The following is a 17,270-nucleotide window of genomic DNA, read 5'->3' on the forward strand; positions in this document are numbered from 1 at the left end:
CTGTGTTTTACATCCTAAAGATTTTTATAAGATTTTCTTGGAGATGGATTGCTCATTGCATGAATGGTTGACAGAAAATATAGCAAGGAGAATCATGAAAAATTGCTTAAAAAATTTCGTGAAAGATAACATAAAGTGAATTTCACATGTTGGGGCATATAGGTTTACATTTTTGTGAAAATAATAATAATAATAATAATAATAATAATAATACAATGCATTTGATCCATATTGAAAAAGAACCAATGGTGGGTTATAAATCCCATCATCTTCCCAAAAAGATTAGAACAATTACGAGGTAGAGGGTTTTTTTTTTTGTTCTTCTTAATTTGGGAAGAAAAATAGAATGTGAAAGCTACTACTACTCTCTATTAACATCAGTGATGATCTAAATGGCCCACACATCCTTACAATAACAACAACAACAATTCTCAATTTTTTTTTTTTGAACTTTTGCTTTAGTGCCCCTCAACCCCCCATCAAACTTTATTATTTCAAACAATAATTCAAGATTATTAGGGGTTGATTTCAAGGTCATTTAGAACAACACATCCAAAATGGTAGCATCTAGTCTTGGACCCATCAATGTTATGATTTTGTCTTTCAGCCTTTCTGCAAAATATATTAGCAAAAATTTCATTCTTTCAATCATGTGAAAATAATTAATTTTGAATATTGAAATTTGATGCTTGAATAAATTGATTTTTTTAAAATCTAATGTTATGATTATTAAAAATTTAGTAGTCAATAATATTACATACATATTCATTTCTTTTGAGCATTTTTTAAAAAAGCATACCTTTTATCTCTGGGAAATTATATCACAATCCATCCAATTTCTCTTTCCATGCAGTTTTTTTAGGACGAAAATATCCCTCCATAAAATAACCAAACTACGGCCTACCACATTAAGCATGAACATTTATATCTGACTTTCTAAGTCTTTCACCATGGACTAATTTCTACTATCAACAAGCATATATAAGTTATGTAATTATTAATGTAACCACACCACTTGTTGTACTCCTCATTTTCTCCCCCTAGAGATGCATATCACTTGTTGTACACCTCATATTCTTTGTTGGTCTTTTGCATTATTATTATTATTATTATTATTTAAGGATATGAAGATAATTAAGACCCACAAAGTAATCATCTTTTTACCACTTTTTGTTGGAAAGTTGAAACCTCACTTATGGGGCTCTTATTCTTTGTCCGTACCCACCCTTTCATGTCACACTTTTTCTAATAACCTCTAATATAATTCAAATAATTCCCAGGAAAATTTATCAAGTGAAACTTAACAAAAAATAACAATTATTATAAAGGTTTTAAATTAAAAAAATAGTTGAAATTCTATTAATTTATGTTCAAAAAGAGATATCTGACATAATAAGGCAACTTACATAAATTTATCATAAAATTAATATAAGTCAAAGTGCGTTTAACAGTGATTCTAAGAAGTGTATATAATCTTTTTAAGACTTAAAAAATGAAAAATTTCAAGTTTTATAAATATTATAAATACTTCTTAAAATCACTCTCAAACTTATTCTTAGTATTCTTAGTTAAGTGCTTTAAGTATCGCTTCTCATTTTCTTTGGGAAATAAAACAATATAGTTAGATGAATAATTAAATACAATCTTTTGTTCAAAACAAAGAATGTAAATTCAACTTCAATCTGGTATAGAAAATTTTGTCATTGTATCTGAAACATATATACTGAGGTACTGGCATGAAGCTCAGGTGAGCTTCCAAATTATGACATACATATGCATATTTGTTCTGCTTGACATGCCTGATTTGTTTTCATAAGCTAATATTGTGTGGTCTTGTTAATTTTCTTCCTCTGGGAATGTATGCATTTTTTTGGGGGCTTAAATAATAGTAAAAAGAGTCACAAGTACCTCCTTCAAGCTAATCAAAATTTGGATCTACTTCTTGTCCCACTTGAAGCCAGGAATCTGCCTCCTGCCCGACTTCATTGTCATTCTCATACCGCAGGAGTATCCCGAAAAGAATCTTCCCCTGCTTGCATGAAAATTAAAAGTTTGTTAAACTTGGGAAACCAAACTACAGTGAGATCAGATAACAGAGCATGGAATTCAATTAATGCCGGGTAGAATTGAAGGTAACCTTTATTCTCCTATATGATGCTAAGGTAGCCAAAGGTTCGGTTGACTTCTGCACTTGTCCTGCTTGATTATCCAAATTGATCATTTGACAACGGTTGCATCCACCCAATGACTGAAAGAAAGCAGAGATGTGTAATGAAAGTTAGATTTATTAAGAAGACAAACAGAGAAAGAGAAGGCAAGAGAGAAATGATGGAAAGACAGTAGAGATTTTTTTAATTATGTTTGGTTCCATAAGCATTGAAGAAAGAAAAAAAAAAATGCTAAGAAAAGTGATTCTCACAATTTTGGTTTCACTTTAAAAAAATATGAAATATATATATATATATATATAATTAAAATTAGTTAAAAATTTATTTATTTTTAAATTATTTAATCTTTACAAGGAAGATGAAAAAGAAGTGAAATGAGTTTAAAGTAACATATACCAATAATTTATTACCTTTATATTTAATTTTTTTTTTTCACTTTTTTCCCTTCTACTCATCTTTTGTGTTTGGTTCTTGAAAAATTAAAGAAAGATCCAAAGGAAAGAAAATAACAAGAAAAAGAAGAATAAAAAAATAAATGAAAATAAAAAATGGATTTAAAGTTAATAAATTAATTTTATTCGTTAATTTAAATTTATTTCACTTATTTTAATTTTTTGATATAAAGATTAAATAATTTGAAAATATATAAGTTTCCAACTAATTTTAACTATATTTGATTTTCTTTTGTATTTTCGAATACAATCAAATATGAGAAATCATTTTCCTTATCATTTTCTTTCTTTCTTTAATACTGTCCATGGACCAAATATAACTTTCCTTTCTATTTTCTTTTGCTCGCATTTTTACTCAAATTTTTTGGGAACCAAACATAGCCTTAATGAAAATTAAATTTAGCAGTGCGGGTATATGCATGATCATCTTAAGGAACATGAATAAATTTGGTGTGAGAGAGGCTCCCACAAAGTCACAAGACTAGGACCAATGACTAGAAAACTGAAAACCAAGATTAATAATGCAAATTAAATTATGAAGATGTGTGTGTGTGTAAGAGAGAGAGAAAGCCTACATAATCACAATAGAGGAACTAATGGCTTGACATATATATTCATATTATATTCAGTTTTAGGTACACCTTTGATATAAACATGTTTGAACCAGGTTGGGCATCTCAGGTTCATGAATAATCCCCTACATGTATCTCCTTGCATTCGTATGAAGTGCTTGAAATTATATATACCAGTTTATTTTGCTGCATCTTCCTCATAAGCCCCTTGTTTTATGCCTTGGTCCCTGTAGAAGGGACATGGACTACAGATCCAGGGATTGCCCTCCTATATAGGTATGTAGAGAGAGAGAGAGAGAGAGGAAGAGGGAGAGGGAAGAAGAAAGAGAGAGAAAGAGAGTGAAAGAGATCCCCTCCCCACAGAAACTTACTACAGAAAAAATTTAGAAGAAAATTGAATACTTCTGTTCTTTAGTTCAGCTTTTACTTTCAACAAAGAACTCTCTACTAAGATCAAAATGAACTTGAAATGGATGGTCAGAACATTATGATAAATTCACATGAAGTACAACCTACTCAAGGTTCATAGAACTTACTGTAAAGCACTTATTTCCAATTTTAAGGCTCAGCCATCCATCTTCATGATATGGTTCTCCTCCAGATATGACAAGATTGGGTCGGAATCTCAATGGATTGAGTTGAATTTGTGGTCCTGTAGAACTTTTTTGTACATCTGCAGCCAAATGAACAAAAAATGGAAAAAAATGGTTTGCATAAGTTTATGATACTAGCATCATCGAATGGTAGAATCTCAAACACCAGATGAGGACTAACTTCACATTTAATCGATTCTGAGAGATGAGAACTACAGCTAGAAAATAAAATTTTATTAGTTTAGGAACACACGTTGGCAACCAAGAAATATCTTGCATCTTTGCAGTCTTTATATTTTCAAAGGCAAATATAAAAATGTACCATCAAGGGGATGGAATTCTAACAGTCTTTCTTTTTCAACCATTTCCTGGATGATATTAAGAGATCAGATGCCTTAACTAGATCAAAAATGCATCTTGACTACATTACGAGATCTGATGTTTTAGAGAAATGCAGTATGCCTTAAATAGGCAGCTGTAGATTATCACAAATAGAAAAGGTTTCATCCAACTTTTATTCATCCACATGTAATTTCATGGATGCTCTGACTTGATGAACTCATGAAATGATTATTCTTTGAAAGGGTTGCTATAAAACAATAGTTAGCTGTTATATAACAGGAGAAAGTGCAATAGAACATACTTGATCTTAATCTGCTGTTGAGGTCGGATACACTCTCTTCGGATATTAATAAGAATTGAGCTTCATTCACAAAATTCAATCTGGTCTCCACATCTCTGCACATGCCTACACTTCCTCTCTTGCCCAAGCACGAGTAATACTGGGAACTAGAACATCGTAACAAAGTGCAAGGTCGAGCGAGGGCATTGCTAAACCAAATGTTGACTTCATTATGATAACCCTGGACTTCATATCTAATATAAAAATAATTAACATTTTTAATATTCAAAATAACGAAGTAAATGTTGAATCAACAAGAAGGGTATAAATACACAGACCTAAATAGTTATATACATACAAAGAATTCAAATGAACATGGATATAACATGTCTAAACCCTTTGTCTTCAATCTCTCCAAGAAGATTGGATTCTTTGTGGCTTTTTTGGTCAATATCTCTTTTCCCGCCCCTCCTTAGGCAGAGATAGTGATGATGCTTTCGAGATCTCCTAAAATCTGTGGTACTGATCTGCTGGAATTATGCTTATAATGTGTAAACAGTTTTGTGTTTTAACATTATATGTCCATGCACCCGATCCTTATCATGCATGCATCTAATTTGAAATATTTTGATTTCAAATGATAAGATTTGTGTCTACTTCTTAAAGTTTTGTTTTTGACTTTCTATGTTTGGTTACCAATTTCAATCACTGTTTCCAAATAGATGTCAATACTGAGAAGTTATCAATGTCTATATTGATGTCATCAACTGGACCCCTGATATTGAATATCGAGATGTAAGGCCCTAATTACACCCATTTGCATAGCGAAGCTATTAGTTTAAATGGACAACTGTAGATTGATATAGAAAAAGGATTTCTTGAAGTACAATTGACAGACACGATAGTAAAGTATAAAATGCTCGAATCAATATTCCGACCGTGGGAAGTAAAAAGTTTTACTCATTACATCTCAAATATACACCAGTTTGATAAGCAGTTCACAATACTGTCAAAGTATTAGTTTTGTGAAATCATTACAATTCCTAATGCCTAATCCAATAACACATGTAGATTACTTAATCACTAATTTCATACCTGCATGTGTTATTGGGATACTCTTGTGGACACCAAGCACGGTAAATCAAAGAGCAAATACTTTGGCCATGTGGGGAGTGAGGTTTTCGTAGGGGAGTTCATGCATTCTTTAAAGATTCTTTGGTCAATTTATTTGGCCTTTTTGGCGCCTTGAGGTTTTTTGGCCACCTTTAAATACTCATCCTTGTAGTACTAATTTTGTTTCACGACATAATGAATTCAGTTGTTTCTGATAAAAAAAACTTTTAGATTCCACTATCATAGAACAGACTGATATATTGTAAGCATTTCAGAGACTGTGTTCTGCTAAGTTAAGATCACATTTTCTACAGCTTGAACATGGCTCCTAAAGTCGGCAGTTTTCAAAGTTGCAAGAGGTAACTGAGGAACAATGCTTACTTTTTAAACAAAATAGTGGAAAATTCAATAAAGTATGTACCTAACTTTAACACTAGAACATTCACAAGGGCATACTAGACATCATAAGATTCACTTTTGAGGAGCTAAACATCATACCTGATGAGGATGAATCTTAAAGGTCTATTCAGGAAAAGAAAGAAAAGAAAAAAAAGAGGAATCAAATTTTTGTTTCTTTAGAGCTATAATTATTAGAAGTTTCTATTTGAGTCCTCTATAGAGTCTAGAAAGACTTGTTTCTATTTTCATTTTTAATTCCATTATTTGGAAGACTTAGGAGTTTTAGAAGACAATAAGAATTCTAGTAAGTTACTATATAGCTAACGTTTCTGTGAAAAGAGAGAAAAGGGAGAATCCCTAATTATTGTTATTGAAAAACTGTAAAAAATACACATTGGACTTGGGTATATATATACATGTTAGCGGGACCCACAATACAATAAGGAAAGAAAAGGAAAAGGAAAAGTAAATAACCTAAATAACTGTACACTATCTAATACTCCCCCTCAAGCTGGAGCATATATGTCATATGCACCAAGCTTGTTACAAATGTATTTAATTCTAGGACCTCTGAGAGATTTAGTAAAAATATATGCTAGTTGATCATTTGAATTGACAAAACTAGTCGCCACACATCCTGATGCGATCTTCTCTCTAATGAAGTGACAGTCAACTTCAATGTGTTTGGTCCTTTCATGGAAGACTGGATTGGATGCAATATGCAAAGCGGCTTGGTTGTCACAGATCGGTTTCATCTGTTCATCCTTTCCAAATCTCAACTCCCGAAGAAGATGTTTCAGCCATATAGAGAACGATGTAGTCTGCACACTAAACCAGACTCCCCCTGAGCAACAAAACCAGGTGGTTGCTCCATATAAACTTCCTCAGCAAGATCCCCATGAAGGAAAGCATTTTAATATTTAACTGATAAAGAGGCCAAGAACGCATAGCAGCCATGAAGAGCAATAAACGAACAGAAGCTATTTTGGCAACAGGAGAGAAAGTGTCACCATAATCAGAACCATAAACCTGAGTATAGCCTTTAGCAACTAAGCGGGCCTTAAGGCGATCAACCTGACCATCAGGGCCAACCTTAACTGTGTAGACCCAACGACAACCAACTGTAGATTTACCAGAGGGTAAAACAACAAGATCCCAAGTGCCATTGGAGTGTAAAGCAGCCATTTCATCTACCATTGCCTGTCGCCAGCCTGGATGGGAAAGAGCCTCAGGGGTGCTCTTAGGAAGAGAAACAGAAACAAATGCAGAATAAGGTGAAGATAATCGATGGTAATTCAAAAAATTGTAAATGGGATGAGGATTACGAGTAGATCGATTACCTTTCTGAAGAGCAATGGGTAAGTCAGCAAAAGGAGGCAGAGCTGGGGCAGAAGAAGCCGAAGGGATAGGAAGTGAGTCAGCAAGTACCTCGGCCAAAGAAGGAGGAACAACGACACGATGATAAACCTGAAGTGGGCGAGAAGGCACTGCATTAGGTGGGGAGATAATGGGAAGGGGTAAGACTTCAGAAATAGGAAGAGACTCAGAGGTAGAGAAGAACGGTGAGTCCTCAAAGAAAGTGACATCAGCGGAGAGAAAGTAGCGATGAGTCTTAGAGAGATAACAACAATAACCCTTTTGAAGTCTGGAATATCCTAAGAAGATGCATTTTGTGGCTCTGGCAGAAAGTTTGTCCTGTCCAGGAGTGAGATTATGAACAAAGCAAGTACAACAAAAAACACGAGGAGGAAGGAAATAAAGTGGTTGGTCAGGGAAAAGAAGGGAATGAGGAATCTGATCGTGTAATACAGATGAGGGCATACGATTAATCAATTAACATGCTGTAAGAACAGCGTCCCCCCAAAAACGAAAAGAAACATGACTATGTAGAAGGAGAGTACGAGCTGTCTCAACAAGATGTCGATTCTTACGTTCAGCAACCCCATTTTGTTAAGGAGTATGAGCACAAGAAGACTGATGAATGATCCCATGTTGGGACATAAATGAAGTAAATGGTGCAGAAAAATATTCCTTGGCATTGTCATTGCGCAACACACGAATAGAAATATTGAACTGAGTTTGGATTTCAGCATAAAATTTCTAGAAAATAGAGAACAACTCAGCTAAATTTTTTATTAAAAATAACCAAGTACATCGAGAATAGTCATCAATGAAAGTGACAAAATACTGAAATCCTAAAGTAGACGCGGTCCGAAAAAGACCCCAAACATCAGTGTGGGCAAGTTCAAAAGGAGACTTTGCCCAATTATTCAAACGCTTTGGGAACGAGACACAAGTATGTTTCCCAAGCTGACAAGACTCACATGCAAGCGACGACAAAGATGAAAAACTAGGGACCATTTTCTGGAACTTGGATAGACTAGGGTGGCCCAGGCGACTCTGGATGAGGAGGGGAGCATCAGTGGAAATGCAAACTGCAGGAGTTGAAGGCGAGGTGAGGTGATAGAGGCCTTGAGACTCATGTCCTATGCCAATCGTCTTCCCTGTACTCCGGTCCTGCATGGTCACAAATTTATCAGAGAAAGTGATAGAACAATTAAGAGTGCGAGTTATTTTGCTAATGGAAATAAGATTGAAAGGATACTCAGGGGCATAAAGGACAGAATGGAGAGGTAGGGAAGGGAGAGGATGAGCGAAACCAAAACCTTTAGTCATAGTTTAGGAACCATTAGTTAAAATAACAGTAGGTAAGACAGAGGTAGTAGTAATAGAAGAGAAAAGATCCTTATTATCAGATATGTGATCAAAAGCACCGGAATCTAGAATCCAAGGTCCAAGAGAAGATGTGTGGGTAAGACAAGCAGAAGCATTACCAGTCTAGGCAACAGAAGCTGACTTGGTGGCCTGATAGCGGAGATAGTCATCATACTCACTATCAGTGAGGAAAATATCCTGAGATGTGGAGGAACTGGGAGGCTGAGGCGACTGAGGATCAGATGACTAGGCCACGTGGGCAGTGCGGGGAGGCCGCCCATGTAACTGATAACACCGATCATGGGTGTGGCCAAGCTTATTGCAATAGGTGCAATGAGGACGTTGACCTCTACCTCGGTTACCACTGTGTCCTCCTCGAGAGTTAGTTTGAGAAACTAACACAGAAGAATCTGAAGTGTTATCAGATGGAAAAGTCTGAGTAGAGGAGATACGGAGGAGGCGAGCAAACACATCATCCAAGGATGGAACGGAGGAACTGCCAAGAATCTGATCGTCGACAGTCTCGAGATCTGGACGGAGGCCAATAAGCGTAAGAACCATGAAGAACTTGTCAATCTGTATTCGTTGATCCCCAACATCAGTAGTAAGCATAGTTCTGAAAGGCGCGCCTAGGCTCGGGGCGGCGCGACGCCACCCTCCGGCGCCTCGCCTGAAGGGAGGCGACGCCCCTTCACGAAGGCGCCGCTTAGGCGCGCAAGGCGCTCGCCTCCAACAAGGCGCGAGGCAGTCGCCCGAGTCGCCTCCGACGGTCCGACCAGGTACGCACTCCTCCTTCTCCTTCTCCTCCTCCTTCTTCTTCTTCTTCTTCTTCCTCCTCCAGTCGAGTTGCAGAGAGGCGGCCAACCCTAATTTTTTTTTTTTTTTTTTTTCTGGGCCTAAAACGACGCCGTTTTGGACTGTTCCTCCCATCTAGGAACCCTTTTCTGGTCTTTCTCAACCCGAGACCATTGCCATTCTTTGCCCTAGCCTCTTCCGTGCTGGAGAAGTGAAGAAGAAGAAGAAAAATAGGAGGAAAATAGAAGAAAAATAAAGGGGAAATAGTCACGTACCTTCCGGACCTCAGTATTTTTCTTTTTTGTTCACTTTTCTACATTTTTTTCCATTCTTATCTCATAACTCTCATTGGCAATTTTGTTTTTTTAAATATAAATATTATATTTTGAGTTTTTGACATGAAAATTTTATAAAATAAAAATAAATAAATAAAAAGCACTCATATGCATATTTGTTGTTAATGTGATATTTGATAATGTGATATGCATTTTTTTTTCAATTTAATTATAATTATTTTATTGTAGAGTATAGATAATTTGTTTGCAAGATGGATAATGAGAGTGAAACTCAAGTGAACTCTAGTGCAAGTGGAAGAAGAGATCCGGGGTGGAAATATGGTCGTTTGGTTAATGAAAAAGATTTGAACACCATCATATGCATTTTTTGTGATAAAGTTACCAAAGGAGGCATATATAGACACAAACAACATCTTGTTGGTGGATATAGAAATGCTAAAAAGTGTAGAAAATGTCCGGAACATGTTAGAGAAGAAATGGAAGAGTATATGAGTTCCAAGAAAAATCAAAAAGAGCAAATGAATATGGAGAGCGAATATGTTAATGAAGATTTGTTTGGTTTGGAAGATGAAAATATTGGTGAAGAGATTAATAGTAGAACGAATGTCACCAACATTTCTAGTGGAGGTAGTAACCGAGGAGGAAGTGGTGGTAGGACGTTTTCTTCAAAAAAACCAAGACAAAAAGGTCATATAGATCATTTTTTCACTCCTAATGCAGAGATGGTTGTTCAAAATCGAAGGAGTGGAAAGATGAATCAAACTACCATCAATGATGCCTACAAAAAGGAAGCAAGAGAAAGAGCTTGCATGCTTATCACAAGATGCATGTATGAGGCTGCTATTCCATTTAATGCAGTCACATATCCGAATTTCCAACCAATGATTGAGGCTATTGGCCAATATGGTGTGGGTATGAAGGGACCAACTTTTCATGAGGTAAGAGTTACTAACCTTAAGAAAGAATTGGCTCTCACAAAAGATTTGATGAAAGATCATATGGTGGAATGGGGGAAAAATGGATGTTCAATTATGTCGGATGGATGGACCGATAGGAAAGAGAGAACTTTGGTGAACTTTTTGGTTAATTGTTCAAAGGGAACCATGTTCATGCAATCCATTGATGCTTCTTCAATGATTAAAACGGGAGAAAAGATGTTTGAGTTACTTGACAAATGGGTAGAGCAAGTTGGTGAGGAGAATGTTATTCAAGTTATAACAGATAATCACTCAAGTTATGTGATGGCAGGTAATAAATACTATTTCTTAAATTTTTATTTACTTTTAAAATTTGAATTATTTATCTTGAGAACTTATGTAAATTTATGAGCTTATGAATTTTTGCAGATTCATAGCAAGAGGAGAAATAGGTTAGATCATCAACGCTTGAATGATTTGGTGTACATTAAGTATAATCGAGCCTTGAAGAGAAGATACAATGCACGTAACACCATTGACCCAATTTCCTTGAAAGATATAAATGATAGCAATGAATGGTTGATAGGGAGAATGGAAGATGAGGATTCTCATGGAGGTGCACAAGATGATTTTGTATTTGATGATGACAATTTGACATGGGGTGATGTTGCTAGAGCTGCTGGAGTTGAGGAGGCTAGGTTTGATACTAGAGCTAGAGCTAGAGCAAGCTCAAGCATAATACCACCAACAAGGGGGATAGCTTCAAGTTCTAGAACTTTGCCTTCTCATTCACTAATAGATGAAGATGAAGATGGAGGCATGGTTGATTCAGCAGATGAAGAAGATGGAAAAGGCTACAAATGTGGTGATGGAAATGATGATAATGATGATTTTGTTGATTTAGAGGAGTGATGATTGCTTGTTGTGGACAAATTTGTGATTTAAGTGTTTTTTAATGATGTTTTTGAATTATGGACAAATTTCATGTTTTGGACCTTTAGGTTTGGAAACTTTGGATTTGGATATGTATTAGGCAATTAGCAATATGGATTTGGATTTGTTTTTATGCTTGGAGTTCTTTATTTTTATGTTTTTTGTTTATTAAATTGAAGTTTTGGATGATATTTGATGATTTATGTGTTTAGGACAAATAAATGATTGTTAAATTTGATTATATTATATAAAAATATATATGTAAATTAGGGTGCGCCTCACTTCACTAAAGTCCGCGCCTTAGATGCGCCTTGCGCCTCAGGCTCCAGGACTACTTTGCGCCTTGAGCCTTTTAAAACTATGGTAGTAAGAGACATCACGGTCAAGAATTCCTCCTTAAGAGAGGCAATCTGGCCAATATAAGTAGATAAATCCATGTCTTGTTGTCTGACATTGACAATAGAAGAAGCCACCTTATAAAGACGTTGGATATCATTCGTGTATAGCTCTTTCGCCTGATTCCAAAATTTAAAGCATGTTTTGTAGGCTTGAAGATGAAGCAGAATCTTAGAATCAACTGATTACCATAACACATTACATAATTGTGCATCTATCTTCCTCCATTGTACTCTGTCAGCCTCAGGGATATCCGCCTCCTGCGTAACAAGGTGATCCTCATAACCTTGACCCATAAACCAAAGCTCTACAGAGGCAGATCAGGACAAATAATTTTCACTGCCAACCAATTTCTCCGAAGTAATCATAGGAGATCCAGATATGATAGAGGAAAAAGTGGAACTTTTAGTAGCCATATCTACTTATCTGGAGAACGAAATATGTTTGGACCGAAGAGAGCCCTAATACGACTTCAGATCGCGGCTGAAAGAAGAAAAACCGAGGATCTGCGGCTGTGAGAGACCAAATAGTAAAGGAAAACAAATGTGACACTACTGGAAAGGTAGAAGAACACTTCCTAAGACACGTGCAGGGCTCGGGGTGGAGAGGAAGTCACCGGAGGTCGTCGGAAAGGCTGTTTAGAGGGCCGACGGAGACAAAAAACCCAAAAAATGCACTTTCAGGGCTCGGATGACACAAGCACAGATGGAGGGTGGCTAGACGGCATTAGGCGAGGCTGGAGGTGGAAGCGCGTGGCCGGAAAGTGCTCCACGGGCCCTCACACGCTGGCGCGTAAGATTCAGGCCGCCGGAGAAGAAACGCACGTGGATGAGATTCTCCCTCCGGTGCTTTGAGAAAACTTGAAGATCTCCTCCTTGCGCACCTGATGGTATGGTTGGTGTCGGAAAATGACTTCGCCGGAAAAGTCGCCGACGGTGAGGGTTTTCTGACGGCGATACGGTTGATCGGAAAGCTTTAGGAGATGGGAAGGGTGACCGGAATGAAACACGGTCACTGAAAAATTTCCCAGAATGGATTCACGGATAAACCGGAAATAATTAAGGTTTTTTTTTTTTTTTTTTCTCCCTAAGCTCTGATACCTTGTGAAAAGAGAGAAAAAGGAGAATCCCTAATTATTGTTACTGAAAAACTGTAAAAAATACACATTGGACTTGAGTATATATATACATGTTAGTGGGACCCACAATACAATAAGGAAAGAAAAGGAAAAGGAAAAGTAAATAACCTAAATAACTGTACACTATCTAACAGTTTCATTTTTTTTTTTGGTTTTATTAAATGTTTAGGTTTTTTCTAAAGCATATTAATAATGGCAATTTTTGCAAAACAAAATTATGATGAATAATACCAATTTTTCCACAACACTTATAATTTCCAATGTTAATGTTAGATAGTGTACAGTTATTTCAGTTATTTATTTTTCCTTTTCTTTCCTTATTGTATTGTAGGTCCCATTAACATGTATATATATATATACCCAAGTCCAATGTGTATTATTAACAGTTTTTCAATAACAAAAATGAGAGATTTTCCCTTTTCTCTCTTTTCACATGGTATCAGAGCTTAGGGAGAAAAAAAAACCTAATTATTTCCGGTTTATCCGTGAATCAATTCTGGAAAACCTTTCAGTGACCGTGTTTCATTCCGGTCACCTTTCCCATCTCCTAAAGCTTTCCGATCAACCGTATCGCCATTAGAAAACCCTCACTGCCGACGACTTTTTCCGACGAAATCCTTTTCCGACACCGACCATACCATCAAGTGCGCAAGGAGGAGATCTTCAAGTTTTGTCAAAGCACCAGAGGGAGATTCTCAGCCACGCGCCGGCCACGCGCATTTCTTCTCCGGTGGCCTAAACCTCACGCGCCGGCGCGTGAGGGCGCGTGGAGCACTTTCCGGCCACGCGCTTCCACCTCCAGCCTCGCCTGACGCCGTCTAGCCACCCTCCATCTGTGCTTGTCCTTTCCGAGCCCTGCAAGTGCATTTTTGGGGGTTTTTTTGTCTCTACCAGCCCTCTAAACAGTCTTTCCAGCGACCTCCGGTGACTTCCTCTCCACCCTGAGCCCTGCACGTGTCTTAGGAAGTGTTCTTCTACCCTTCCAGTAGTGCCACATTTGTTTTTCTTTACTATTTGGTCTCTCACAGTCGCGGATCCTCGGTTTTTCTTCTTTCAGCCGTGATCTAAAGCCGTATTAGGGTTCTCTTTGATCCAAACATATTTCGTTCTCCAGATAAGTAGATATGGCTACTAAAAGTTCCATTTTTTCCTCTATCATATCTGGATCTCCTATGATTACTTCGGAGAAATTGGTTGGCAGTGAAAATTATTTGTCCTAGTCTGCCTCTGTGGAGCTTTGGTTTATGGGTCAAAGTTATGAGGATTACCTTGTTATGCAGGAGGCGGATATCCCTAAGGTTGACAGAGTACAATGGAGAAAGATAGATGCACAGTTATGTAGTGTGTTATGGTAATCGATTGATCCTAAGATTCTGCTTCATCTTCGGGCCTACAAAACATGCTTTAAATTTTGGAATCAGGCGAAAGGGCTATACAGGAATGATATCCAACGTCTTTATAAGGTGGCTTCTTCTATTGTCAATGTCAGACAACAAGACATGGATTTATCTACTTATATTGGTCAGATTGCCTCTCTTAAGGAGGAATTCTTGACCGTGATGCCTCTTACTACCGATGTTGGGGATCAACGAACACAGATTGACAAGTTCTTCATGGTTCTTACACTTATTGGCCTCCGTCCAGATCTTGAGACCATCTACGATCAAATTCTTGGCAGTTCCTCCGTTCCATCCTTGGATGATGTGTTTGTTCGCCTCCTCCGTATCTCCTCCACTCAGAATTTGCCATTTGATAACACTTCAGATTCTTCTGTGTTAGTTTCTCAAACTAACTCTCGAGGAGGACGCAGTGGTAACCGAGGTAGAAGCCAACGTTCTCATTACACCTATTGCAATAAGCTTGGCCACACTCGTGATCGGTGTTATCAGTTACATGGGCGGCCTTCCCGCCCTGCCCACATGGCCCAGTCATCTGATCCTCAGCCGCCTCAGCCTCCCAGTTCCTCCACATCTCGGGGTATTTCCCTCACTGACAGTGAGTATGATGACTTTCTCCGCTATCAGGCCACCAAGTCAGCTTCTGTTGCCCAAACTGGTAATGCTTCTGCTTGTCTTACCCACACATCTTCTCTTGGACCTTGGATTCTAGATTCTGGCACTTCTAATCACATATCTGGTAATAAGGATCTTTTCTCTTCTATCACTACTACCTCTGCCATACCTATTGTTACTTTAGCTAATGGTTCCCAAACTATGGCTAAAGGTTTTGGTTTTGCTCATCCTCTCCCTTCCCTACCTCTCCATTCTGTCCTTTATGCCCCTGAGTGTCCTTTTAATCTTATTTCCATCAGCAAAATAACTCGTACTCTTAACTGTTCTATCACTTTCTCTGATAAATTTGTGACCTTACAAGACCGGAGTACGAGGAAGACGATTGGCATAGGACATGAGTCTCAAGGCCTCTATCACCTCACCTCGCCTTCAACTCCTACAGTTTGCATTTCTACTAATGCTCCCCTCCTCATCCACAGTCGCCTGGGCCACCCTAGTCCATCCAACTTCCAGAAAATGGTCCTTCGTTTTTCATCTTTGTTGTCGCTTGCATGTGAGTCCTGTCAACTTGGGAAACATACTCGTGTCTCGTTCCCAAAGCGTTTGAATAATCAGGCAAAGTCTCCTTTTGAACTTGTCCACATTGATGTTTGGGGTCCTTGTCGGACCGCGTCTACTTTAGGATTTCAGTATTTTGTCACTTTCATTTATGACTATTCTCGATGTACTTGGTTATTTTTAATAAAAAATCGAGTTGAGTTATTCTCTATTTTCCAGAAATTTTATGTTGAAATTCAAACCCAGTTCAATATTTCTATTCATGTGTTACGCGATGACAATGCCAAGGAATATTTTTCTGCACCATTTACTTCATTTATGTCCCAACATGGGATCCTTCATCAGTCTTCTTGTGCTCATACTCCTCAACAAAATGGGGTAGCTGAACGTAAGAATCTACATCTTGTTGAGACAACTCGTACTCTTCTTCTCCATAGTAATGTTCATTTTTCGTTTTTGGGAGGACGCTGTTCTTACAGCATGTTATTTGATTAATCGTATGCCCTCATCTGTATTACACGATCAAATTCCTCATTCCCTTCTTTTCCCTAACCAACCACTTTATTTCCTTCCTCCTCGTGTTTTTTGTTGTACTTGCTTTGTTCATATTCTTACTCCTGGACAGGACAAACTTTCTGCCAAAGCCACAAAATGCATCTTCTTGGGATATTCCTGACTTCAAAAGGGTTATCGTTGTTATTCCTCTGAGACTCATCGCTACTTTCTCTTCGTTGATGTCACTTTCTTTGAGGACTCACCATTCTTCTCCACCTCTGAGTCTCTTCCTGTTTTTGAAGTCTTACCCTTTCCCATTATCTCATTACCTGATGCAGTGCCTTCTCGCCCACTTCAGGTTTATCATCGCCGTCATCATGTCGTTGTTCCTTCTTCTTTGGCCGAGGTACCTGCTGACTCACTTCCTATCCCTTCGGCTTCTCCTGCCCCGACTCTACCCCCTTCTGCTGACTTACCCATTGCTCTTCGGAAAGGTAATCTATCTATTCGTAATCCTCATCCCATTTACAATTTTTTGAGTTACCATCGATTATCTTCACCCTATTCTACATTTGTTTCTGCTATATCTTCTGTCTCTCTTCCCAAGAGCACCCCTGAGGCTCTTTCCCATCCAGGCTGGCGACAGGCAATGGTAGATGAAATGGTTGCATTACACTCCAATGGCACTTGGGATCTTGTTGTTTTACCCTCTAGTAAATCTACAGTTGGTTGTCATTGGGTCTACACAGTTAAGGATGACCCTGATGGTCAAGTTGATCGCCTTAAGGCCCACTTAGTTGCTAAAGGCTATACTCAGGTTTATGGTTCTGATTATGATGACACTTTCTCTCCTGTTGCCAAGATAGCTTCTACTCGTCTATTGCTCTCCATGGCTGCTATGCGTTCTTGGCCTCTTTATCAGTTAGATATTAAAAATGTTTTCCTTCATGGGGATCTTGCTAAGGAAGTTTATATGGAGCAACCACTTGGTTTTGTTGCTCAGGGGGAGTCTGGTTTAGTGTGCAGGTTACGCCGTTTTCTATATGGCTTGAAACAATCTCCTCAAGCATGGCTTAGCTGTTTTAGTTCTGTTGTT

General features: G+C 37.8%; 1 protein-coding gene across 4 annotated transcripts in view; it reads right to left on the reverse strand.

Annotated features, from left to right (window-relative positions):
* Positions 1-1,666: 1,666 nt before the first annotated feature.
* The window catches only part of LOC100247369 (molybdenum cofactor sulfurase), a 121,374-nt gene continuing 105,770 nt past the window's right edge, over positions 1,667-17,270 (reverse strand). For 2 of the 4 annotated variants that reach the window (XM_059735667.1, XM_010646611.3), the window contains 4 exons: positions 4,429-4,661; positions 3,729-3,865; positions 2,138-2,248; positions 1,667-2,029 (listed from right to left, as the gene is read on the reverse strand). In XM_059735667.1, coding sequence (XP_059591650.1) covers positions 1,919-2,029; positions 2,138-2,248; positions 3,729-3,865; positions 4,429-4,661 — 592 coding nt within the window. In that variant the 3' untranslated portion in view covers positions 1,667-1,918. Of the gene's footprint in view, positions 2,030-2,137; positions 2,249-3,728; positions 3,866-4,428; positions 4,662-6,257; positions 8,437-17,270 lie in introns of those variants that run through there. The other 2 variants (XR_009465334.1, XM_059735668.1) reach the window with 2 other exon arrangements.

Source organism: Vitis vinifera, chromosome 19 (assembly GCF_030704535.1).
Source record: "Vitis vinifera cultivar Pinot Noir 40024 chromosome 19, ASM3070453v1".
In the NCBI taxonomy this organism is placed as follows: Eukaryota; Viridiplantae; Streptophyta; class Magnoliopsida; order Vitales; family Vitaceae; genus Vitis; species Vitis vinifera.